Source organism: Gobio gobio (genome assembly GCF_949357685.1).
Source record: "Gobio gobio genome assembly, chromosome: 10".
Lineage (NCBI taxonomy): Eukaryota > Metazoa > Chordata > Actinopteri > Cypriniformes > Gobionidae > Gobio > Gobio gobio.
In genome coordinates, this window is record NC_137116.1 from 40,467,230 (window position 1) to 40,494,367 (window position 27,138).

The 27,138-nt window shown below is 37.3% G+C and overlaps 1 protein-coding gene across 1 annotated transcript; it reads right to left on the reverse strand.

Annotated features, from left to right (window-relative positions):
• Positions 1 to 36: 36 nt before the first annotated feature.
• Positions 37 to 27,138, reverse strand: gnai3 (guanine nucleotide binding protein (G protein), alpha inhibiting activity polypeptide 3). The gene is made up of 9 exons (XM_079826237.1): positions 26,398 to 27,138; positions 8,201 to 8,243; positions 7,355 to 7,496; positions 6,824 to 6,981; positions 4,960 to 5,088; positions 4,745 to 4,874; positions 4,098 to 4,251; positions 2,623 to 2,833; positions 37 to 1,696 (listed from the first exon to the last, which is right to left on the reverse strand). The coding sequence occupies exons 1-8, from the start codon at positions 26,513 to 26,515 to the stop codon at positions 2,643 to 2,645; spliced, it is 1,065 nt and encodes a 354-aa protein (XP_079682363.1). The 5' UTR covers positions 26,516 to 27,138; the 3' UTR covers positions 37 to 1,696; positions 2,623 to 2,642.

Genomic DNA, 27,138 nt, shown 5'->3' on the forward strand with positions numbered 1-27,138 from the left:
AATTTGGAATGAACCACAGTACAAAACACTCTTTTTGCTAAGAGCATTATATAATCAAAAAATGACAGCTAAAATTAGTAAAGATATCAAACAATCGTGAGACTACACATAAATACACATTTATCACAATCAGAAAAACAATTGGAATAGTAGGAAATAAAAGAGCAAAAAATGGCAATTGCACAATATTAGATCAGATACACTGCCTCATTAAAATAAGACAAATGGTAAAATACATTTAGGTATGATTCTAAGTGTAGAAAAAATCTGTATATTTTTCTTCGCTGTTCGAAGACTAAAATAATATAATAATCTTTGACCCATTGTTTAAAAAAAATTGATTATTTTCAACTGATATGTTGTTAAAGTTCATTTCTGATCATGATTATGTATATATGTTTCCTTAAACAGGTTTGCATATGTATTTTCTCAAAACTGCAGGAATTGGTGACGTGGTACTATGGGCAAATTATACATGATCAGAAACAACCATTAAGAACGAAAAGCAAAAACATTTTAAATAATACTCAATGTGTTCAGAAACTAAACAAACCAAATTTTTTTAGCATATTAGCGATTCAGGGCTATCGTTACAGTTAGTTGTTCATTTGCACTTTTTATGTTTAAAATAGTTGAAATAGTTCAAAAAAGAAAACCACAGATTGTTGAATGAATCCATACTAATTCATTGAGTACATCAATGGACCAGTATTGGAATATATGGATAATGGCTGTCTTGTTGATAGAAGTGACTCTGGCTATTTGGCATGTTCTGGGAGCAAATCAACGGAAACCCTTTTCATATTAAATACAGGTTTTACAAACCAGATCACATTGTGTCAGTTTGTTTAAAAAATACTGAAATCCACAGGATTAAACAAAAGCACACAAACAAGTCTTAGAAAAGGCTGTACTCCATCAAGACGCGAATGCAATCCGGCCAACATGCTGTTTTTATGGCATTTGTTCCCAAATGTTCTTGACCAAACAGAGGGTCATTATTTTCACACTATTCAGAAATGTATCTGTGAGAAAAGCATTTGTTCACACCTTTACTGGTTCTCAAGAAATACAAAAATAGTGTGTTATATAAAGTGTGTTATATAAAGCGATTCATGTCTAATTAGTGAAAAATGTGTCCTGTTGCTGTGTGTTTGGGCTGTGATTATCTAAAGGTACAACAATAATACTCAATGACAGTTTCCACAGTAGCTCGGTTTCACTCAGAGCGACTTCATTCTTAGAAAGTCTTAAAAACTGACCTAAATATTTAATAAATTAGCTAAATAATGGTTACTTCCCCATAAGAACTGATACACTGTTATTAATAGGCCTCAGATTAAAATCTTAAAGAAATTTGATCTAATGGGTTTTGGCATATAGTCACATGATACAGTCCATTGTGGATTTTGATTATGCATAGTGGTATGTCATGTAATACCTACGGAGTATTGGCAATGAAAAAAAGACTTAAAAGAAGCGGCAAAGAAATAATGACCATCACAGACTGTCATTTTAAAAAGGATGAGGGGAAATAAAAGAGTCTCAAAAATCCTGTTCTTGGTCATAGGTACCGCATTTAGCGCGAAGGGTGCATGCAGTGGGGTGGCAGTCTTTCTCACTCATTCGCTGCCAGAGGAAACGGACAAAACCAGGGACAACCAGCCAGTGACGCTCTGAAATCTTCCATAAACAACTGTAAATAGAAAATGTCTTATGTTAGTAAATATAAAAAAACCTTTCGGGTTAACACATTTCATGTTTTTTGAAGGTCATCAGGGGTCTGTAGTTTTACCAAAAATAAGTGCAAACATATCAAAGTGCCCCAATTATGGTTTTTCAAATATTCCCTTTCATACAGTGTGTAATATAGCTGTTTGTGAATGTAAACATTTTGCAAAGTTGTAAAGTCGAAAGTGCACGATAAATAAAGTTATTGTCTCCCAAAAGAAAGAGTGGACTCTGAACCGCCAAAACTTGCTTTGAATCTTACTGTGTGCCGGTTCTACATCACAAGAAAAGATATTTGCATAATGCCCACCAATGTTGTACGTTGTCTGCCGGCGAACAACTTGTCCCGCCTTCAAAAGTTTAACGCGGGATACGCAAAACGCTTGCTCTTGAAAGATGGGTCAATACTCAGTTTATTTGGACCAGCTTGCTCCTCGGAATCACACCCTGTAAGAATGCATAATTATTGATATTGAGGTTTGGGTTGAATAACTATTTTTTCAAATGTCTCATCATCGGACTTGTGCTCGGATTGAACTGGTAAAAATCTGCATCATTGTTACGGTCTTTACAGTGTATGCAATCGCTGAGCTTTAGGAAGCCCCTGCAGCTAAAGTTTATGGTAATGGGTGTTTTGTTTCCTATGTGCACTGTAAGCAGTAAACCAATCTCAACAGACTGGGTCATCTGGTCAATCAGAGCAGACTTGCGGAAAGGATTTAGAGAGAAAATTAAAGTGTTTTTTGACCTTTGATGCATGTAAACCTGTTGTAGGAGACCTCCAAAACAAAATTACATAATAGGAGCACTTTAATGAATCATGATTTGAATCAGTTTGAACATTTGATCAGTCCTGTAGGTTTTGGCCCATTTCTCTTTTGTTGTACTTACCTTAGCACACAAATGATGCTTCAATAGAGGCCACACTCTATGAGGTTATTCTTGATGATGACATCAGTGACTGCGTCGAACACAAACTGTACGTTCTTGGTGTCTGTGGCACAGGTGAAGTGTGTGTAGATCTCCTTTGTGTCCTTTCTTCTGTTCAGATCCTCAAACTGGCATTGGATGTAGGCCGCTGCTTCCTCATACGTGTTTGTTCCTGAGCGTCAGAAGACAAAGGTAAGTTTAAGATTTGTGTGATTAACACATGCTGTTCAAATGAAGATTTTTTTCCTCTTCAGAAATGAATACTTGTATTCAGCAAGGAAGGATACATTTAATTGATCAAAAGTGACAGCAAAGACATTTATAATATTACATAAGATTTCTATTTCAAATAAATGCAGCTCTTTTGAGCTTTCTATTCAGAATAATGTATCATGGTTTCCACAAAAATATTAAGCAGCACGACTGTATTCAACGTTGATAATAAAAGGAAATGTTTCTTGAGCACCAAATCAGCATATTAGAATGATTTCTGAAGGATCATGTGACATTGAAGACTGGAGTAATGATGCTGAAAATGTAGATTTACTATCATAGGAATAAATGTATTTAAAGGAACACTCCACTTGTTTGGGACTTTAGCTTATTCACTGCATCCCCCAGAGTTAGATAAGTCCATACATACCATTCTCATCTCGAGAATGGGTACATCCCATAACTCTGTCTGACGCACCCACCGTTAGCCTAGCTTAGCACAAAGACTTGAGGTATATGGCTCCAGCTAGCCTACTGCTCAATAAGTGACAAAATAATACCAACATTTTCCTATTTACATGTTGTGATGTGTATAGTCACAGCGTGTACAAATAACATGGTTACATGAGACAATTCATTCAGGACTGATTTCAATTAAACATACTGAGGACAAACCATCATCTGTAAATGTACTGTGTTTTAAAAATAAAGACAGAGAGAGGCACTAAAACATCTCCAAACCGGCAAGACTCAACTTTCACCCGGCCCTGAAGGATGATAACAAGCAGACACAAAACAGAGGTTTTTCCACAGTGCTTCCCCTCATCTGATCTGTTCAAACTTAACCTCACGTAGTCCCTTCTTCATTTTTAAAACTTTTTATAAACAAGCAATAATTCGTCCACTCTGCCGTTTGCCAGTATAACGATGCTTGAGTAAAAATATGATTTACTGATCTGAAGTTCAATTTCATTTTAGACATTATTTAAATAGTTTTCCAGGACTGAACTAAAACAGATGGTTCAAGTTAGTAATACATACTACTATTGTTGAATATACTGTCCTGAAACTTATTTTTGATGACAATTATTTTTTTAAACGGCATCACCACATAAAAATGTCGCTGTTTAAGTGCAAGCTACAAATTTACTTGTGTTAAGGCATGTTATTTAAGCCACTTAATAACTTTTCAATCATAGGTACAATATTATATTTAATCTCACCAGAGTATTCTGGGTAGCATATCGTGAGTGTACTTCTCTTGATCTTCTCCTCGAACAGATCCTTCTTATTGAGGAAGAGGATGATGGATGTGTCTGTGAACCACTTGTTGTTGCAGATGCTGTCAAAAAGCTTCATGCTCTCATGCATACGGTTCTGTGGACGCATCAAGATCAACATATTGTTCAGAGACTCATTTAACTGGTTCACATTCGATTGGACATTGCTTGGTTTACAACTGAGAGCTGAGATTTGCATTAAAAAATGCTCTGTGCTGTGACAGAATTAATGTGCATATTGTCTCAGTCCCACTGAAAATCAATATGCAACCTCAAATCATCCTTTTATGGGAAAATAGTGTATTTTAAGAAATTAGGTCTCATGAGGAAACTATGTGGGTTTTCCATGAGCTATGAGGAAATCACTTCAATACAACCAGGACAAACGGAACATCCCCCATGGGGGCTATGGAGAAATAAACTAAATATACTGAGCTCTGCTAGTAGCTTTTCTCATGATTATCATCTTTTACCATATTTGAATTCATGCATCATATCAAATGCGTCTCTGAATTGGCCATGTGATCTTGCTAACAGACTAGGTTGCAGTTCTGATTTAGCTGTGGGATCGCTGTGGGAAGGAAACTCACCATCTCTTCATCTTCAGCTAGGACCAGGTCATAGTCGCTGAGAGCCACACAGAAGATAATAGCAGTGACACCTTCAAAACAATGAATCCATTTCTTCCGTTCTGAACGCTGACCACCAACATCAAACATCCTGTTCAAATACAAGCAGTATATACAGTGATCAGGCCGTATGTGAGAGTGTGAGAGAGAAAGTGCGAGAGAGAGTTGACACTTACTTAAAGTAGAGCTCTTTGAAGGTGAAGTGTGTTTCTACAATGCCAGTGGTCTTGACCCGAGTTCTCAACACATCTTGTTGAGTAGGCATGTAGGTGGACTGGGATATCCTATCCAGGTCATTCAGATAGCTAGACAAGAGACAAACCATAGTGAGCATTTTTGAGTGAAACCACCTACAAAACAATATGTCAGGATGGATTAAAGAGCATTTAGAATGACATTTTGAAATGACCACGTTATTTTCTCGCAAAATGCAGGATCTATTACGTAAAATGTGCAGTACGCAAGAAGAGTAGCTGGAACACATTTAAAAAGGATGCACCTGTTCTGAGACTTGCACACATACTTTTATTTTTTTTGAGCTGACAACCATCATTTTCATTATTCAACAGAATATGTGACAAAAAAGCTGGAAGAAAGGCATGCAGTTAATATTTTTCACAAGTTTTACAATAAAAACAAGTTTCTTTTGCTCACCAAGGCTGCATTTATTTGATCATAAATACAGTAAAACAATAATATTGTGAAATATTATTACAATTTAAAACAGTTTTCTACTTAAATATATTTGAAAATGTAATTTATTCCTGTGATGGCAAAGCTGAATTTTCAGCATCGTTACTCCAGTCTTCAGTGTCACATGATCCTTCAGAAATCCTTCTAATATGCTGATTTGGTGCTCAAGTAACATTTGTTATTAGTGCTGCTTATTCATTTTGTGGAAACCGCGATACTTTACTGCTTATTTGAAATATATATATTGTTGAAACATTATAAAGGTCTTTCTCTTCACTGTCACCTTTGGCCACTTTATTGCATACTTGCTGAATAAACAAATTTATTTAAAAAAAAATCTTACTGACCCCAACTGTAGTGTAACATTGTTTTTTTTTTTTTTTTTACAATTACAGTGGTAGGGAGGGTGTAGAAAGGTTGTTACAAAGGCGGTTGGGGGGAGGGTTTTGAGAAAACCAAAAAAGAGAGAGAAAATCACTGAAGTACAGGCCTGATGTTACCAAAGTACTCCTGTGGCTAAAATAAAGATATATCCACCACAAGACCCAGCCACTCTGGTTTTGCTATAACAAAGGCGCTCACAGCACAAAACCTCTCTCTCATTGGAAGATTTGGCTCTATATATATTCACTGCATGAACGCATGAGTTTACTGAGAGGAGAACATTTTGCTCTTGATTATTATCACTGGAAACGTTCTTAGTGGCTACCAAAGCCGAAAACAGAGCGGAAGAATGACTGTAACATGGAAAAATCTGTAAGGGGGAAAAAAAGTTGTGCAATGCATTTCAGAAAGCCACAAATGTCCCCATAGTAAATGTGCTGGAATCTACCAGGTAAAAATGTTGAACAAGTCTCCACAAGGCTAAAAGAACTGTGCCTCAACCTGAAACTTCCCCTTTCAGGAAACCAAAATCTAATTTACTGCCAATCAATCACTTCAAACAAAAGCATGATAATTATGTGGAGACAAATTATGGTACAATAAACCAAAGGTATTGGAAGTAAAAACAATATTTGTAAAATTACTATCTAAATTTATAAGCCAAGATAAACATTGGCATGTTCTGTTCAAATAACTGTATACTTTAAGCCAGTTTCTGTAAACAGTGCTCCCAAAAATTATTTGGACAATGTTTATGAATGTTACTGCATTATACAAATATCAAACCAACAACATGTATTTCAAAGAAATATAGCACAAACAAAAAATATGTTTATTTATATATTATTTAGACACTTTCTGGATGTCAAACATGTTATAGTGATGACTGCACCTGTGGTCACTCTGCTAGAATAGCTTGTGAAAAACTTCCACTACTGGTCCATCTAAAGAAAGTGCACTTACTAGGCTGCTGAATCATTGAGTTGATACTCTCGTGATCTGACGAAACATGTCTGCACTCCTTCATCCTTCCACAGCTGGCGGATGACCCCAGAGAGCTCAGGGGTCATGACCCCTTCCTCTGCAGTGCCGGCGAGCACAAAAAGCTGACGAGCGTCATCCTGATTTTAAACAGAACAAATGTTTAAATAATGCTGTTTATTGCTATGTATATATAAATAGTTCAATATCATTCTTCCTTGAGTTAATTTGGTGAACAGTTAAGGAAAACATCAGTAGATTCTGTATTTAGATATTGCGACCAATTATGGTAGTTCAGAGCATCATGATATTATAAATGATCAGAAATACTTTTGTCCTGGGAAGGCTGAAAAAAGACATTTTTCTAAGAACTAAACTCGGTTTGGGTTGTCCAGAGGGTGAATTTTGTAGACATTGCTGTACTCAAATTCCAGCACTGTGCAGTCTAGACGAGAGATAATAAATGATTGCTTATGGGTAATTCTGTGTGAATTTTTAATTTATGTATCTTACCGCTCTTGCAGGGTCCCCAAAGTCGATCTTTAAACGGCCCATGGCCCTGATAATGGCAATGATGGACTGGATAGTGTTGCTGTAAACCACCACTTTATACTGCTTGCACTCCTCATCTGAGTAACCATCTTCATGAATGATCCTGAAGTAAAACAAATCAGATGGGATAACTACATCTACAGCGCATCAAACAAATCCAATAATAACTGCCAGCAATGTTCCCTCTAGTCTAGGCTGTTCTGATTCTGATGTTGGTCCTCCACAGACCAAAATATTCAGTACAGAAAGCAAATCAAAATACATGTGATTTCTTGAATGGTGATCATTTATATACACATTTTAATATAAAATATGTCATGTATACAATGATTTAAAATGTATTTTGATTGTAATGTTTATGTATGTATACACACACACACATCTATATAATTTAGATAAACATATAAATGTATAATATAAAATAATATAATCTTAAACATTATAATATTAATATACATATATTTATATATACACATATAAAGTATCTATTATATACAATGATTTTATATTTATATTGATTAATCATTAACTATATTATATTTATTTATGTTTAAGTTAATGTAAAATGTGTGTATATGTATATATACACAATTATATAATCTAAAACAATAAAATATGCAATTAATAATTATAACATTTAATAAATAATTATATATTTATATAACTTTATAACCAATCTATATCATGGTGTCTGCTCAATTCCAGTTTTTTTTTCACAACAAGCACAAAAACTAAAGGTTGACTGCAAGTCTCATTCTTGCATATCACCACATCACAACAAAAGATTTAACGAATCAGAACACTCACTTCATTTGCTTAACTATTGTACTCTTCCCTGATTCCCCAGCACCTAAAAGAGGACAAACAACACAGAACGTTGTTGATGAGGTTTATACGGCAAATCGATAAATGCAGTTTATTCGCCTGACCCCAAACATCACACGCTCAGGAGAAGGTCTGCATTAGATGAATAGGAGCTTTCAACCTCTGCCTCCCACATCACAAGCCCAGCATGAGCTGCAGAACGAGCTCTCTATTTCGCGTTGTGCTTGTTGCGGTGAGATTTAATGCCCTGAAGATGAAAGGTTTGTCTGATGTTAGTTACCCCAGCTGAAGTGTTTGTTAGGACAGCAGGAGCTACGATAGGTGAGCTTTTTATAACCAAGTCAAATGACCAAGTCCAACACACCAGAAAAAGATGTTTGTACAAACATGAGCAAACAGGCCAGTGGACGCATGTGTACATAATCCAATGCTTTACTGTAATTTTCAGTTGATGAGAGAAATGAATAACAGGAATAAATAGAACATATTTCACATTTATATGCAAACTAGTAGGTATTGCATGACTTTTTTAGCACATTTTGGATATGGAGTAACTCTACAATATACTTAATTGGTTACCCGAGACTATGGGTGTCACAATATACAGTGGATCTGAAAAGTATTCACAGCGCTTCACTTTTTCCACATTTTGTTATGTTACAGCCAATGTTCCCTCTAATTTCTTTTCTCGCTGAGCAAAACTTTTCTCTATTGGGCGGACATTTTGGTCACCTGAACAAAAACATTCTTTACCTGTACAGCGTATGTAAACGCACATAAAAAAGTGGTTTCATCATGTAGTTATAACTTTTCAATTTAATGTGCCATTTCTATTTTATTTAACCATTGATGTAACTTAGTGATATATTAAATAAAAAATAAAAATGAAAAAGAGTTAATTCAGAAGTCACTAAATTAAGCACATTTTACAGTGCTGTTAACTGTAGTCTTCTTTACCAAGAAATACTATTAAAATCTCCCCCAGGACAGTTCAATTCTTTATAATTAATATAATATAATATGAAAAAATAAGCGTTTACACTGAGATGGTTCTTAATGTGTTTTTGTACAGTCATTTATTGGCGACAGGCAGCATTAAACCATCTATATTAAATGTTTGTTTATTCCTTATGAATTTCCAAGATTTTCTATATCAGGGATTTTCAAACGTTTTAAAGGCAAGGATTGGCAAGAATCCCTAAAAAAATCCCTTTGTGAGATCAATTCTTTATTAGGCTTACACTATAATACAATTATAATAGCCTATAATATAATATAAAAACTAATGGAAGTATTTAAACTGATAGTATATTATCAGTTTAAATGCTTCAATTTGTTTAAAAAAACAAAAATACACATCTACATCTAATAGCTAAATATGTTCAAGGGAACATGTGAACTCTTTTATGGTTATCTAAACAACACTGAAACCCAAATCACACACACATCTATTTAAACGGATGTGTGTTACTTGTGTGTTTAGAGTTTGCATGCTACACTTGTGATGGGTGTAACTGTAAATGTCTGTTTTGTTACTGTGCTGTGCACTCAAGCCACTCTTCTTTAAAACATGATAAGGTTTTATTCCACTTCTTTGCGTTTCTCGTTGTCTCTCATTTTGAGCTATTTGGACCGCAAACATGACTCACTGCTGCGTGATCACACGTGACATCATTTTCTTTCTATGAAACCTGTAAACCGCATCCACCGGTTCTAACACGGTAGCGATACGAACTCTATAGCGGTAGAACAGAGCACTGCAATGATTTCTCATTTAAACTACAATCAGATGGATTTCTCCCCACATTTCGCGTCTGTGTGTCTATCGTCTGCGCGGCATTTTATTCTTTCTGCGCTGCCGTGCAAGCGCGCAGCTTAGAGGGAACATTGGTTACAGCCTTATTGCAAAATTGATTAAATTCCTTATTTTTTCCCCTCAATTCTACAAACAATACCCCATGATGACAACGTGAAAGAAGTTTATTTAAAATCTTTGCAAATTTATTAAAAATCAAAAACAAAAATCACATACGTAAGTTTTCACAGCCTTTGCCATGACACTCAAAATTGAGTCCTGTTTCCACTGATCATCCTTGAGATGTTTCTACAACTTGATTGGAGTCCACCTGTGGTAAATTCAGTTGATTGGACATGATTTGGAAAGGCACACACCTTTCTATATAAGATTCCACCATTAACAGTTTATGTCAAAGCACAAACCAAGCCATGAAGTCCAAGGAATTGTCTGTAACCCTCAGAGAAAGGATTGTATCGAAGCACAGATCTGGGCAAGGGTACAGAAAAAATTCTGCAGCATTGAAGGTCCTAATGAGCACAGTGGCTTCCATCATCCATAAATTAAAGAAGTTTGGAACCACCAGGAGTCTTCCTATAGCTGAGTGATCGGGGGAGAAGGGCCTTAGTCAGGAAGGGGACCAAGAACCCAATAGTCACTCTGACATAGCTCCAGTGATTCTCTGTGGAGAGAGGAGCACCTTCCAGAAGAACAACTATCTCTGCAGCACTCCACCAATCAGGCCTGTATGGTAGAGTGGCCCACCAATCAGGCCTGTATGGTAGAGTGGCCCACCAATCAGGCCTGTATGGTAGAGTGGCCAGATGGCACATGTCAGCCCGCCTGGAGTTTGCCAAAAGGCTCCTGAAGGACTCTCAGACCATGAGAAACAACTCTCTGGTCTGATGAAACAAAGATTTAACTCATTGGCCTGAATGGCAAGCGTCGTGCTCATCACCTGGCCAATACCATCCCTACAGTTAAGCATGGTGGTGGCAGCATCATGCTGTGGGGATGTTTTTCAGTGGCAGGAACTGGGAGACAAGTCAGGATCGAAGGAAAGATGAATGCAGCAATGTACAGAGACATCATTGATGAAAACCTGCTCCAGAGCGCTCTGGACCTCAGACTGGGGTTAAGGTTCATCTTCCAACAGGACAACAACCCCAAGCACACAGCAGTACCAATTGACAGTGTATATAACAAACAAGTGGCTACGGGACAACTTTGTGAATGTCCTTAAGTGGCCCGAGAAATGGCTGTGCACGACGCTCCCCATCCAACCAGATGGAGTTTGAGAGGTCCTACAAAGAAGAATGGGAGAAACTGCCCAAAAATAGGTGTGCCAAGCTTGTAGCATCATACTCAAAAATACTTGAGGCTGTAATTGGTGCCAAAGGTGCTTCAACAAAGTATTGAGCAAAGGCTTGTCATTATGGGGTATTGTTTGTAGAATTGAGGAAAACAATAATTAATTTAATCAATTTTGGAATAAGGCTGTAACATAAAATGTGGAAAAAGTGAAGCACTGTGAATACTTTCCGGATACACTGTACCGGAACTGACGATAACAGTGATATTTAAAAAATGAAATATCGTTATCGTGTTAATTAGGGGCGTCACAATATACCGGTATTGACGATAACTGTCATATGTCAAATGAATAGTACACGTATAATAATATGGCACGTAAATTATCCAGCGCCAGTATCTGGTTGACATCCCAAATGTCAGCAGCAGCCTTTTCTTTGTTTGTTATTTTTGACTAAGCTGCACAAATTATTGTATTTTCTCAGCAGCAGCAGTGTAGCAGATCCCGTCCACCAAATTCAAGCATATGTATATTTCATGCCCCATGTCAATAAATGCTGGATGTATAAAATGTTGAAATGTATCCACTCGAGCTCGAACTGAATTATATTTTTTACATCCCCTGGGGGTTTTAGTCCAAAAGTTGCTCATTCGGATAAAAACATATGGATTATCGCATTTTTATTTCAAATATCTTTAGAGTGCAGTACCTTTTTCCTATTTTTACCCAAAATAGGACAATGTGAGTATTATGGAGCGCTAAACATGGAGCGTAATTTACGTTTCATTCATACTCGATGCCGGAGGGTGCCCTTGCGCAGAAAGTCCACAAGTGAGACTCATGAGTAATAAGTTCCAAGAAATCCCTAATATGGACAAAGACATCCAGTGATCACTGTAGCTGATTAAAACACAGATAGAGACATTTTGACTGATTAAATATGAAGAGAATTAAAGGTCCCGTTTTTCGTGTTTTTTTGAAGCTTTGATTGTGTTTACAGTGTGCAATATAACATGTGTTCATGTTTCACGTGTAAAAAAACAGTATTTTTCACACAATTTACTTATCTGTATACTGCTGTTTTCACTGTCCTCAAAACGGCTTGAGTATTTCCCTGTTCTATGAAGTCCCTCCTTCAGAAACACGTAACGAGTTCTGATTGTGCCAGCGGTTCCCGTGTTGTGATTGGACAGCAGCTTAGCACACGCAGAGCGCACGTTACCGGAAAGGTCCCGCCTCTCACCATAACGGGGATGCATGCGCTCAATGATCTCTAAGTACAGCGTCCCTGGGAAAGCCAAACAAAGGTGACTTGACTCCGGGATGAAAATAACAGCGTCTCGACGACATGGCAACAAACAAACTATACGAACGCAACCGAACGCAACACTTCCTATTCTCCACGCGGGAGCAACAAGACCACGCCCCCTTTTTCGCGTGTTCTTGTGGGCGGAGGTTAGTCGACAAACTGTTCTACTGACTTAAATTAAAGCAGGAAATACCAGGATGTAGTCCTAACCAGCCGTTCGCTGTAGGCTTTGAAAGGGAACTTCTGTTAAATAAAATATCTCGCTTGGCATTGAACTTTGAGCTTTATAATTTTACAGGTATTATAAATGCTCTAACAGCAACATTACACACTAACTAAAGTTTGAAAAATGGGATCACGAAGAACAGGACCTTTAACACATCACTGTGACAGTATTATAGTTTATCTGTGTACTTCAAGTCATCTCAGGTATTTTCATATCATATAATGTATATTTATAATGCAATGCCAATTGAAAGTGTATATAATATTATATATTATAAAATATAAATATAATCTATTTATCACAGTATATAATACTATAAAATAATATAATTTATTTGTCATTTCTATTTCACTGATAGCATTATTATTATTATAAACAAATTTTCCAATAGTTCTATAGATATCACAATATGTTATTATTATGAATTCTTTTGGTCACGATAACCATCTAGTGAAAAATCTGATATTGTGACAGCCCTGAGAAATTTCTATCAAAATTTCAAGATCTGAACTTCAAATATTCTTTGGCTTGCCATTCTGGTGAAATTTTCAGTCAATGTTGACCAAAGTGCTGTACATTAAAATAATCACCATGAATTTAAAAGGAACAAGACAGGGAAAAAAAATTCAGTCCACTTGGTCAACTGTTCAATCTTTAGGATAACTTGTGCTGGTGGTTACATGCAGCAAATCTACTGTAGAATGCATTAAGGGTTAGATCAATAATGTCTGCTTCTGAGGTGTGGCTTGCTGCCCTATTAGCCCAAATTTATGGCAGGGTTAGGGAATAACTGTGGGTCATTGGGACTAGAGAATCATGTGGAAAATTTCTTCTGAGCGTCTTGAACCGCAGGCATGCTTCAGCCGAGAGTGAGACGGCCAAATCGTCCTGCCACGTCTGATGAGGCCTTGGCACAAGTAAAAGCTCAATGAGTTATTAATGGCTGAAAGAAACTGAAAAAGTTCTTTAAAATCAGCCATGGACTTAAAATCAGTGATGGACTCAAAATAGATAGAGAACACACAAAACTATTGACCTTTCCAACAGTGATTAGTTAAAGGGGCTATATGCAACTTTTTCCCCAAAATAAACGTAACAATAGCCTTTTTATTTTACCATTTATGACTCAAACATCTCCTGATGAGCATACTGACACCTTGTCCGCTCACAGTGGGTGCACCTATAAGCCTGTATCCTATTTTACCTATTTTCTGGCGGGTAGGTTTTTCCCGCGCTGTCTGCGGATGTGACGTCACCACCGCTGCGAGAGCGAGCAGAAAATAAGAGCAGTTCTATTTTTTGGCCACAGGTGTCAGTCGCAAGTTTAAATTTCAGAAAAACGCATATAGCCCCTTTAAGCAAGCGAGATCTGGGTTTTTTAAAGTAGTTCAGCCAAAAAAGCTGAATCAGTTAAATTTCTACACGTATCATTACAATTTGGTTATATGAACTGGATCTGACATTGTTACTAATATCATTAACATAAGTAAAATCAGCAATATAATCTGACAGCATCATAGATTTGGCTTAATTAGATCAGAAGCTGAGGGGGGGGGGGGATATATTTAAATTATATTGTAATTATTTATTATTGCAAAAAAAGGTACCTTATAAAAACTTCCGGGCTGCACCCTAGTAGTCGACTAGAAAAAGCCTAGTCAACAATATTTTAGCAGTCAGTTAGTTGCAACTCGACAGGAAGTGGTGAAGTCACGCAATCCGGACAGATCATTAACTTATCATTCTTGTGGTAATTACAGTGTGTCGATCAGGAAATCCAAACGTTCGTCTAACATCAACCTCAAATATGGCTTATTCATGCAAGTAGTATTAACTTTACATAAACTGTTATAAGGTTAACCTAGATAAATGTGTGCTATTATTAGGCGTATATCCAAGTGTTTGTGTGGAGTGAGGAAGCCAAGTTTTAGCGCGCTTACATTATGTAATTGAGGCATCTGCACGATTTGCATTTGCATTTTTTTTTCTGATAACAGCGGAAACAACTTAAAATTCAGTTTTTGTTCATACCTGTATCATAAGAGTGATGCATCCATCGAAACGCTTAAGGGTCTACTTTTATTTGTGTAAACTCACATTAACAACAAAACCTCTTGTTTTTGTAAAATAAAGAAAACAAACAGGATGCGCTATCTGCCATCTCAGTCTCTGTAAACTGGAGTATGTCACAAAATTAACGGAAACTCAGCTTATGCTACTTGCTTCACAGACATGAGAAATATATCTATAGAAAGCTTAAAATGTAATTAAAATGGCAATTTTTTTAGACACATTCATAATAATTACTTTTGCCGGTGCTTTGCGGTAAGCTTTATGTGTGCGCTTGAGTGCGGAATAGGCTTCCGCCCCCAGTTTATATATTTAAGTAATAAACGTGCGATTGGTCGACTAATGGCTTAAATGAATGACTACTAGTTGACTAGAAAAATCTTTAGTCAGGGACAGCCCTAAAAAAACAGTTTAATTTCATTCACATATATGTTGCATGGTAAAATAAACAAGCAATTTGGTCCATATATATATATATATATATATATATATATATATATAAATAAGGGATGAAAAGGTATGGAAATTTCACATCATGATTATAGTGACACAAATTATCACGGTTACCAATATTATCACGGTTTTGTTCAAATGAGATGAAATTGTTCAAAAAGAACAGATGTACACACTGAAAACAAATTTTGTTGTTGTTTATATGTAAATGAGCATTGTACACACCCAAATGAAGTCTACATGAAATGTATACCATGACAGGTCATCAAATAGGCCTATTTAGCTCTGATAAGGTTATGTCAGTGTTTCCCACACATATACTTATTTGTGGCGGTGGTATACCACTGAAATCAATGCCACATATTGCGTGTTGTTATTCTTTTTTTTTTATTTTACGCTATTTAAAACACGCAGCGGGCTATTCGTTCAGCTGCATTTCCTTTCCCTGCTCTCCCTCCGTCTCTCTGTCACCCACACACGTCTCTCGCTCTCAAATTGCCAAACCTTCTTTTGATATGAAACAAACTCTAAGCTTTTTAAGTTTTAATACGAAATTCAAACAATAAATAGCGTTTTGGCGCTAATGTGGCATAACAGTTAAAGCCAGAGGCATTGAAAAACAGAGTTGCGACATGCCCTCATCTCCCGGCGGCGCGTGCTGTAAACGCGGTTCATCGAGCTCTCAATAGTTCCAAACAAACCAGCGCTGTGTCAATACATTTGAACGGATAGTTAAGTGTTCTATATTTTAGTTTAATAATATTTATTTAATATTTTGAGGAGATCTTTTGGTACTAAATAGGCCTACTATTTGTGCAATAATTATGGTCCATTAATGACCATTTAATTAATTTAAAAAAAATTCTTCTAATATTTTTCTTATTTATATTAGAATTAGTGTAGTGATTAAGGTTAAAATAGAGAATTCTAATGCAAAGAGGCAAATTAGAGTCATTATGTGGCTGGAAAAGTAATATATTTCATTTGTAATGCCATGGTTTACCCACTATAGGTGCCTATATGGCTCTTTAATACATGTATCTAATCTAGTTGCTCAAAAAAGTATTGCAGATCATAACTGCTTACTTATTTTTAGGTTTTGCATTTTAATAAATATTTAGACATGATCAAACACTAGATTTCTTTAAATGTGAAATTTTAAAACGTTAATAACTTACATCCTAATATTTTTCATGATAATAGTGAATATTAATGAATGCGAGCAAATATAATTTAACCCAATAAAAGTTTAAAATAGTGCTAAGGCAAACTTATTTTTTCTTATATGTAGAGTAGGCTATACACATATGAATTGATACTGAATCAAGATCGAAATCGATATTTGTGCCAATCACCAACCCCAAATACCCCACCTCACCTCCCCAACCGTTTTTGACGAAATACACCCACAAATGGCGAGCCCTGATAATTATCCCTTAAATGTCACCCTTGTCCTGTCTGAACTTCGTGTAAACTTCGTGTAAACTTTGTTCGTCTTTGGCTCAAGCTTCACGTTATTATTTCCCAGACGTAGTTGTGTTATGAGGTCAAAGTCCACTTGCCTTGCGTTCGTAGATTTGGAGTGTTTCCCCTATTACAGCGACTTTCTTCTTGCATGTTCTGCAGACAGGGTGACCATCTTCGATTAAGTTTCACTCAGGACTTTCGTAAAAGCCAAAATATGACCACATATTTGGTCCTTTTAGAAGGCTGAACAATCCCCCGAGTTCTGTCACTGCCTTCTGCCATTTCTTCTAATTCAAAAAAAAATGTTGCGCGCTGCTCCTGCACCAGACGCTGACTGGACAAGATTTACCGCAAGTTTTCAAAATCGTGATAATCACGCGGTTTTATTGATAATTATATTTTAAACGATATTACTAACCGTCAGTACATTTTATCGTGGTTTTATCGTGAAACCAGTAATCGTTCCATCCCTAATATAAATATTAAATAAAATACAAAACCATGAGGAGAAAATAAACAAAGACATTCTGCCTATAGGAGTTGGGCTCCTATAGGCTAACTTTGTGTGGTTTTATCACTAAGCTAACTGGCTAACTCACTAATTTCAAGGCTCTCATTGTGACAGAACTGATTTAGGATCAGCCAAAGTCAGTGTAATCGTTCACTGCACAAAAACTGGATGCTAGATCAGAACTTCAACACTTTTTCCTAATAACTCTGGAGTGAGAGCCACACAATGTCTGGATTCTGTCCGAGCATCAGGGGCCTCATTTATAAAACTTTGCGTAGGATTTGCGTCAGAAGTGGCGTACGGATGAAACATAGGACGTGCGTACGCACAGAAATATTCGGATTTATAAAACCGTGCGCACGCACATCCTACGCAGTTTTCCCTTAATAAATCACAATCAATTCTAAATGTAGCGTAGCTTTTGCGGCTTCATGTCACGCCCATAGTTGCCTATAAATAGTCCGCAAAACGCCCCCAAGTTAATATTCATCGATTGCGAAATCATGGCAAACACAGAGATGAAATCAAAAAAACGTAACCTCACTCAATGTGAAGTAGAAGTTATCGTTGGCGGGGTGGAAAAGATGAGAAAAATGTTGTTTTGGAGGGCACAGTAGGCCTAATTGGCAATTACTAATGCCAAAAAGGCACTTGAGTGGCAAAATGTTGCAGACGCCGTAAATGCTGTAGCCCTTACAACCTTGGACCGTGGCCGAAATAAAAAAGAAATGGTCGGACATCAAAGTCGAGGCAAAAAAGCGTCTAGCGCACCATCGCCTGAGTGTGTCCTCGTTTGCCAGCAAGTCTTCTTGCTGTCTGAAGATGCGTTCACTCTGACTCCTTCCATTTGCCACATCTTCTAAGAGCGCAAAATCAGCCATTGTGCGTCATTACGCATTGTGATGGGGCATTTTATTTCCATCCATTTAATTGCATCTGACAAGCTACAGATGTCGGTTATAATCTACGTGGAAATGGGAAATAGTTCAGTGCAAATGGAAAGTCTTGCAGCTTTCTGAATGGTTGAGACATACGTTATACGTTATTTTATCAAAAATAAAACAAACTAAAGGCATATGCATGAATACCATGATTCCGTAGCTGATGAAGAAATTTTTACTATGAAAACAACTTTCCCCAGTGGACAATGAATAGCCTACATCAATCTATCTATTTATCTATATATCTATCTGTCTGTCTTCCTATTTGAATCTATATCTGCTCCGCCAGACGGACACATTGACGAGAATAGCCTATCAGTTTTGCACATTATTTCGTTCTGTTTACCATATTATTTATGAGGATGAATTGCATAACATGCCAATATTATTGCAGAACATATTTCACTTTTCTTTTTGCAAATATGTGTAAATTTGCATTTCTGTTGTAATTTTCGTTTGGTTTTGTTTGTTTTACACTGCAGATCGATCAAACGGGTGTTCGTGTAGGCTGTTAATTGTAAGACTTGCTTTGTGAAGTCTTCATGTTATTTATGAGAGGCAGTATTGCCATTTCTTTTACACAACGGTCTACAGTTTCACACACTTTCACGTGTTTCTTCCATCTGCCGACGGTGTCGCCATTTCTCATTTCACCCGTTTTTGTGCGTACGCCTGGGTCAGAGCTTGCGTGAAGAACCGCACATTTTCCCGTCAAGTTTGCTTTTTATAAATACCAATTATTGCGTAGAGAGCGGCGTACGCCTTCTTTTGTGCGTACGCAACGTTTATAAATGAGGCCCCTGGTCTTGCACCGGGACTGTGCAGCACAGCCACAGAATCTCACAAACACATCTGTGAACGCTTTGAATGGGTATGTGAATGGCCTACTCCTGCTGTAATTACACAGTTAGTTGAAGTGCCATGTGCAGTGTGGTTAAGATCACCACTATTATCAACCCCAGCTGAGCAGAGCAATGCTTTATGATTTATTTTCTTTTTCAACAGTGCAGGTTCACATAATGCAGTGAGCAGACAGACACCAGAGGCCAAACCCCCTACTGAGCAATATCCTCCAGTGGGATAATCATGGTGTTATCAAACAGAAACTACATTTTACATCGAGAAGTCTTCCCTCAGTTGACAAGTAAAAAGCTTATTTTAGATACTAACAGTTGTTTAAGAAAAGGTTCACCCAAAATAATGAAAAGTCTGTCATTATTTACTCAACCTCATTGTTTCTGTGGCAAACAAAAGGATATATATTTAAATCTTCACACAGCTCTTTTTCATACAGGAACCTTTACAGTGACATGTGTGACCTTTTGAGAGACAGCTTCCTAAAATATGAAGACAGCTACATATTTAGATAAAAACCCAACAACATGTGAGAAAAAATATTAAGTGTGCTATTATAAAGAAAACATGTTTCTTAGATGTTTACAGTGCTCAACACAACAATAACAGCATACAGAATTGTCATTACTATAATGAGTGAAATTGTACAGCACATGTGAAACAATAACAAACATATAACAGTGTTATTTGAGTACTATTTGTATAGGCTTAGTATTTTAGTAATATTTTGATTTAGCTTTTATGTTTATATTTTCAGCTTTAAAACCACTTTAGCTCTGCACCCCCTCACCACTCACCCGTGGGTCCAATATTGCATCATCATAATCATTTGAAAAAATCTATAAGTTGTACAGCACAAAACTAGACATATATGGTATCGTTTGAAAGATTAGAACCTCAGCTTTCTTGATAACCCAATCACTTTTGCATTTATGTTACGTAGAAAAAGATAATCTGAATTTGACCCCCCCGCAATGACCCCCCCCCCATAGAGAAAATCATATGAATAATATTAAATTTCATTTTTATATCACACAATCTCACCAAAAATAGACAAGTCATATATCAAATGAAAGCTCTTACCCTCAGCTCTTATTTCACCAATCCAACACTTTACAGTAATATTATTATCAAAAGAATCACGGACATGGAAATGATTCCTTTGAACAAGTCATATTCCTGTTTGGATCACTAACGCGTTCTGGAGCTAATAGCCTCAAACGCTTTATCAGTTTGTTCCTTAGGTTGTTTTCTTCAAAATGAGACCATTTTCACATGTCTGTGAGCATGCATGGCCAAATGACACTGTAATATGTCACCGATGTCCAGATCAAAACATGTGATGCAGACAAATACTCTTATTATCCTTAGTTTTGATCGTCTTTGTTAGTCGCGGGTCATCACGTATTGCGTCATACATCAAAAAAGCTGAGTATCTCAGCTCTCTATAGACATGTCGATCATGCTTCTAGACCAATCAGAGCCCAAGATCTCCCTTTACAAAGCTGAGGAGGCGGAGCCTTCTTCAACTTCGAGCTGAAGTGGTTAATTTATTTTTTAGTTCAGTTGTAGAGCAATTGTAGTTCTGTAATGTACAAATATGTTTTGTTTTAGGCTTAGTCCACATGTGCACGGGTATTTTTATAAACAAGTTAGTTTTTCCCCTCCATTTAAAAAAATATATATAATTTTTAAGCACTGTCAAGAGCATGCCAAACCAACAGGTGGCAATATAACCCTAAGGTTATTGCCGGTTCCGGTTCTGACACAACAAGCCAAAATCTCCGGTTTCACTGTCCACACGACAACACTGCAACCGGAGTTTCTAAAAAATGTTCATCCTGGCAAGAATTTTTTTTAAAGTTTCGGTGTCCAGTAGGGATGCAACAATACAGTTAGTCCACGGTTCAATACATACCTCGGTTTTTAACTACGGTTTTCGGTTCGGTTCGGTTCGGTTCTGATGGCTTGTCACATACATTTTTTGTTATTCTATTCTTAGGCGACAGGAACAGCAAGAGGTTAAAGAGAAAAAAGACTATTTTTTATTGCAAAACTCTTTCTTTATTTTACTTAAAAGAATTGAAAAACCTTACTTAAACTTAAAACTTTACTTAAAAAAAACCCTTGTACACATTCCTAGTGTATTGGATAATATAAAATAAATATATATAAAGATTTACACTGGCAGCTCAGAGCTGTACAGCAGCATTTAAGTATGAAATTGAATGAATGAATGTAAAAATAAAACTACATAGACTTCACTATAAAATATACACTGATTCTTAGCTATTAACAATATTGTTGTATTAACATTAAAGGGATATTTCACTCAAAAATGAAAATTCTGTCATCGAGAAATGAATACAGGTTTGGAACAATATTAGAGTGAGTAAATAATGACATCATTTTAGAGGTGAACTGTCCCTTTAAGGACTGCGTGTTCACTACTGCACTGTCAATTTAAGACCTGCGTGCATCTAATATACAGACACGCATGCGATTTTACTTTCACTTTAGACATAACCGACTGTGTTTATGTTAACCTTGTGTGTATTTGACAGTATTAGCGCAGTAAGACGACTACTTAGTCCAGTAATCACGTGTTTGACAGACTTTTAGTGCGCACGCTCTGAAAAGCGTATGTTAAAACTGCGCACGCGAATGAAACCGGCAAGGCTTTAAAACGCAAATAATGAACTTTCGTGATTGTGAATAACTATAGTGTTCCGTGAGTATAACTCTACTACTAACGTTTGATGTGAATGTATGTCGTGTTGTTCAGGTGGAGATGGAGGCAAATGATAGAATTTGTAGAAAAATAATTAATTAAATGCGAAACCGAAAAAAACGCAATTCACAAGCGCGTATTGAACCGTGAATGCCGTACCGAACGGTTCACTATTATATTGAGAATCCCTAGTGTCCAGATACTGCATTTGCGTGTGATGTTTTCTCCAGCAATCTCCTCCTGAGTGTTCTGTGAAGATTTAATAAAAAAAATGTTGTTCCCTATTCCTTTCGTTGTGTGCATTCATTACAGCCATTCGTCACAGAATACTGGACCCTAAAAAAGGATTTTTGCTGAGTTTTTCTTTGTATTTTCCTCTCTCCCCTCACATATGGACCTATCCGCCGACCAACTGCTCTGCCTAGAGCAGAAGGACTATTCCTTGGAGAACCACACCAGAGATTTGTTGGATTTGGACCACTTTTAATTTTCAGTTTGTCTTAGCACACGATGTAACTGTAGAAGAGTCAAGTTTTAAATAGGAAAAATATTGAAAGTGTCTTTGGTCATTTTTTGAATGAGATGCTAATGGGCTGATTAGAATCAATGATGTATGCTAAGCTATGCTAAAAGTGCTACCGCCAGATACAAAGATCGGCTGAATGGATTCAAAAACGGTAAAACTCAACTATTTAACTCTAGGGAACTTGTAAAATGAGCCTATTTTCAAAAAAAGTGGAGTGTTCCTTCGCATATACAGGAGATATATGCAGCCCATAATAAATAAAAGCACGAGACGTACTGGGGTCGGAGAAGAACCCCGGAAAATGTGACCGTCTGTTGCAATACACGCGTGGCGCGTTCAGCTGCGCCAGAGAACACTAGCAGCAGGGTTGCCAGGTTTACACAACAAAACCCACCCATACGTTACTCAAAACTAGCCCAAAACAAGCCCAATCGCGTTTCGGGGAGGTTCTCTGGTAAACATCGCGTTCGGGGGGTTAAATATGTGTGTTTTTTTGCTTCAACCCGCGGACATGAGACACAGCCCGCGGCAACAGTGTAGAAGTAGCCCAATTCCGCGGAAAAAAGCGGACTTGGCAACACTGACTGCAGTGTGAAAGCTCCCGCTCTCCACGCGCACAGCTCCTGCTCTGTCACCGCGTGCAGTGTGAAACCGGCGTTACAGAGCGAACAAAGCACAGTTTTATTCGGCTTCTGTTTAAAGTACTCCCACACTTTTGAATGTCACGGTCTGGCTTTATATGATAAATGATCATTTTCACTATGCCCGGGAGCAGAAGCTAACATTATTCTAGATCTTCTGTTCCATTCTAGAACGTAAATAATGTGCCGCCGACGCGTCGACGCATTTCGCGTCGTTGCAGCCCTAGTATATAGTGCACTTCATACAAGCCGCATATTTTTAGTTTCGCTTTCTCTCGCAGCGCATAATCACACAAAGCCTAAAGTTCTTGACCCAGCAGAAGATAAATTCGCTCTCCACACCTTTTACTACAAGTATCAGTTTTGGAACATCAGGAGAAAACATGAAGATATTAGAAAAGCGATGCTCTCTTTCCTGCTCGTGTTCCACATCCCTTTCAGCGCAAAGCGGCATATGATGGCATAAAGGCGGCACAATTACCACCGCGGTTGTAAAAAACTGCCACCGTCACAGCCCTACCAGTGACTTCACGTCACTTCATTTCACATTGTTTCTCTTAGTAGCATAAAAATAATCTATCATATAAATTGTGATTAAACTCAGAAAGCGATCAAAGAACGCTCCCTTTATAATGGCTGAAGCTGTCAATCACACCGCGCAAGTTAATCTGTACACTTGCCAAAACTGCCGTTATAATGAATGATGCGTTTACACTGCACAACAAAGCTCTTATTTCGATATCGTGTTTGCTGTTAGTTGAAAGCATTACGTGAGAGAAATCGCATTGCAATGACGAGATTACTGCATTCATGCAATCAACAGACTGTCTGTCATCTTTCAAAAAAAAAAAAAAAAATTGTGTCCATTAAATGGAAGTTGATATTTTATTAATAATACCTTCTTGTGTGTTTCGCAGAAGAAAGAAAGTCAGACAGGTTTGGAACGATATGATGATTAAATGATGACAGAATTTTCATTTCTGGGTGGAGTATCCCTTTAAACAGACCACTTGAATTGCAGTTCAGCCAGAAGCAATAGTGTAGTCATCATTGCCTAATGCCCCTGAATCTGCTGATGTAAGGAAAGCCACAGTGAGCACAAAGAAAAATCCACAAGCGAGTTCCCACAATGTGATTAAGCTAAGAACGCCTCATTGTGCCTAATTACAACTCAGCCATAGTCACTCTGCTAGACAGTTGCAATCCTTTTGCCAACAGGGATGTAGCCATGCTGTCTAAACTCGCCAGTAGTATTAAAGGTGCCATAGAATGCATTGATACAATATTTTTAATTGTTCTCTTATATCTACATAGAAGGTATGTGGCTTAGGTAAGGGCAAACATTCTCAAGATACGGTTTTACATGTCCATTTACAACCCTAGGATTTGTCCCTAGAATGAAATGGGCTGTTATTACCTTATTTGGAAGGGTCATGAATATTAATGTTGAGATGTGCTCTGATTGGCCGTTTCACAGCAAGGCTCATTTCAAACTCAAACAGTTTATAACAAACTGGCATGTTTTCTTTTCAACTTTTCTGAGCTGGCAGACAAAGCAGAAACCTGACTAAATGCAACAAAAAAAAAGCTATAAAAGTGAAAGTTTCATCCTATGGCACCTTTAAAATAAAAATTATATATAAAATATATAACGATATTAAAATTATTTGGTAATTCAGGATGACTCTCAGAACTCGCCATCCGTGGACAGTTCTTTCAGAGCGGCTTTTATTTATGAACTCCATTCTGTGTTTAACGGAGCATGTAATATTCGGCTCATTGAAATGCTCGTCCCAGTTCCAGCATACTGTGGGTTTCTGCATTCAGAGTAAAAAGCCAAACCCCCTAACATGCCCCAGTGCACGATTTAAATGCCAAGAGGGTTTCATAACTTGAGAAGAAAAAAAGAAGAGTATTTTTATGCACACAAAGACTTATACAAATGTTGACCCACTGACAGGAATGCTGTCTTGAATATCGTCTGCCATCGTTAATCTGTTTGAGACTTAAACATGTAAACATTACATATGAATTTGACAAAATCACCAATAGGCAGAGTGATGATAACATTTCTAATTGCGTAATCTACTACCGCAATGGTTTCAACCTGTTTTGACAATGAATCTGCAAGCAGAAGATTATCACAGTCCAAAGGAATACCATCCCACACAAAAATCACAAATGTCATTCCATATTTGACCACTCCTCTCACAAATCACAGTATGGTTTACTCAAAGAAACAACCTCCCTGTCACAAAGCACTTGCTACTTTATCGGAATATCGATTTACATTAATCCGTTTAGCACTTTAATCCAAAGCAACCCAGAAATAACACAAAGAGAAGTGATTAACACAACTAAAGGTTTAAATAAATGTAAATTATCTGAGAGAGTTGTGTCTATAGTTACTATGCAGACATCTACTGTATATTACTGTACACTAGCTGTAAATATGTTTATAATCTGTAAATGTTTATTCTGACTAAACGTAACTGTGACCTAATATTTTTTTTATGCTATTTTCATATTTTTATTCTTTGTATTACTATGTTCTTGTTGTGTTTGTATTGTACATGTGCACTGGAAGCTTCAGCACCAAGAACAATTCCTTGTGTGTGCAAGCACACTTGGCAATAAAGCTCTTTCTGATTCTGATTCTGATTCTATAGGGTGTCTCTGAAAATTAGTATGCTACCAATAAAGTATCCAAAAACAAACAGACAGACAAAACACCGGTATTTTGTCACTCTAATGGTCCAAAACAGCTATTATCTTCTGCATTCCATCAGGCTTTGACAGCTGGAATGCTGCCACAATCACACCATTACTTTCCGCTATTTTCCTCCATCACACTGCTGTGATTCCTGGGTGTGTGAGTGTGGGTTTGGTTATCATGTCACACAGAGCAGCCAAATGCTGTAGGATAAATATGGTATTAAAATGTGATGCTCACTAGATGTTTTGGGACACCGTGGGAGGATTTCCGAGGGAATACATGTTTTGACAGCACACTGAGCCAATAGCCTACTAGTAGGCTACAAACAACACATTCTGAACCCACAGTTTGAATCATATTCAACAGGTTGTCGGCGTTAGTTTAACACTCTGCAAAACATTTCAGCTGAATGGGCCTACTTAAGTTGTATTGCTGCCTTTCATTTTATCGTGAATATTTGCAGTGATAAGTTCATTTCACTTTTTGGACAGCTTTGCATGAAGACAATCGAGTTGAAGCTACGAAATCGCATAAGACAGAGATATGACAGAAGAAAACACACATTGTAGTCGCAACAGAGCATGAATTATTGAGCAATAGTATTAAGAAAGTCTATTGTATCATACCGAGCAGCAGTAGTTTGACTTCTCTGGACGCTTTCTCTCCGTCCTCTCGCAGGTTCCGATCAATCATCTTACTCCTCTCCATCGCTTCTTTATCTTCAGCACTTAACGTGCAACCCATTTTCGAAACGTTTATAAAAACTAATAAAAACCTTTAAAATCGAACGTGGTGGTAATTTTCCTAGCGCTTGAAGAATAACGAAGCCAAAGAGAGAAAAGGCGTTGGCAGGTTTGCACGTGATGCTGCCAGCGTTTGGAAACAGATACTTTAAAACATATTAAACGGCGGCTCTGATAACATCAATCTTATACTGGACCGCGACCCACTGCAACACACATTAGCTGGGACAGCAGCGCAAAGGACCCAAAACCAGAAACACAGAAGAATAATGTTTCCGTGACTAAAAAGTTTCCATCGATAAGGATCTGCGGTCTGTTGCGAAAGCCAGTTTAAGTTTTTTTTCTCGCAAAAACGGTCTCCAAAGACTGTATCCAAAACATGTAGCTGTGTCGAAGTAGTGGATCACAGTGGTGCTGTTAACGAATCGGTGTTTTTGAATGAATCATTTAAGTGAACGAATCCTTGTTCATTTCCATGCACTGAATCAAATGTTTCGTTTGCAGAAGTCTCTCCCCTTTGAAGCGTGTGACTGCTTTCCCTAGGGTGCGTCTCTATCAGCCCCCTAGTTCAGTAGTCAGGGAACTGATCAGGAAATCAGTCAATGGGCTGACTCCCTGATCAGT

Excerpts from the sequence above, each read along its gene's own strand:
- gnai3 (XM_079826237.1), bottom strand. The coding sequence starts at position 26,515 with ATGGGTTGCACGTTAAGTGCTGAAGATAAAGAAGCGATGGAGAGGAGT. Across the intron at positions 8,244-26,397 it reads AGTCAAACTACTGCTGCTCG|GTGCTGGGGAATCAGGGAAG; the intron begins GTATGATACAAT and ends GTCCTCTTTTAG. Across the intron at positions 7,497-8,200 it reads ACAATAGTTAAGCAAATGAA|GATCATTCATGAAGATGGTT; the intron begins GTGAGTGTTCTG and ends GTTTTACTTCAG.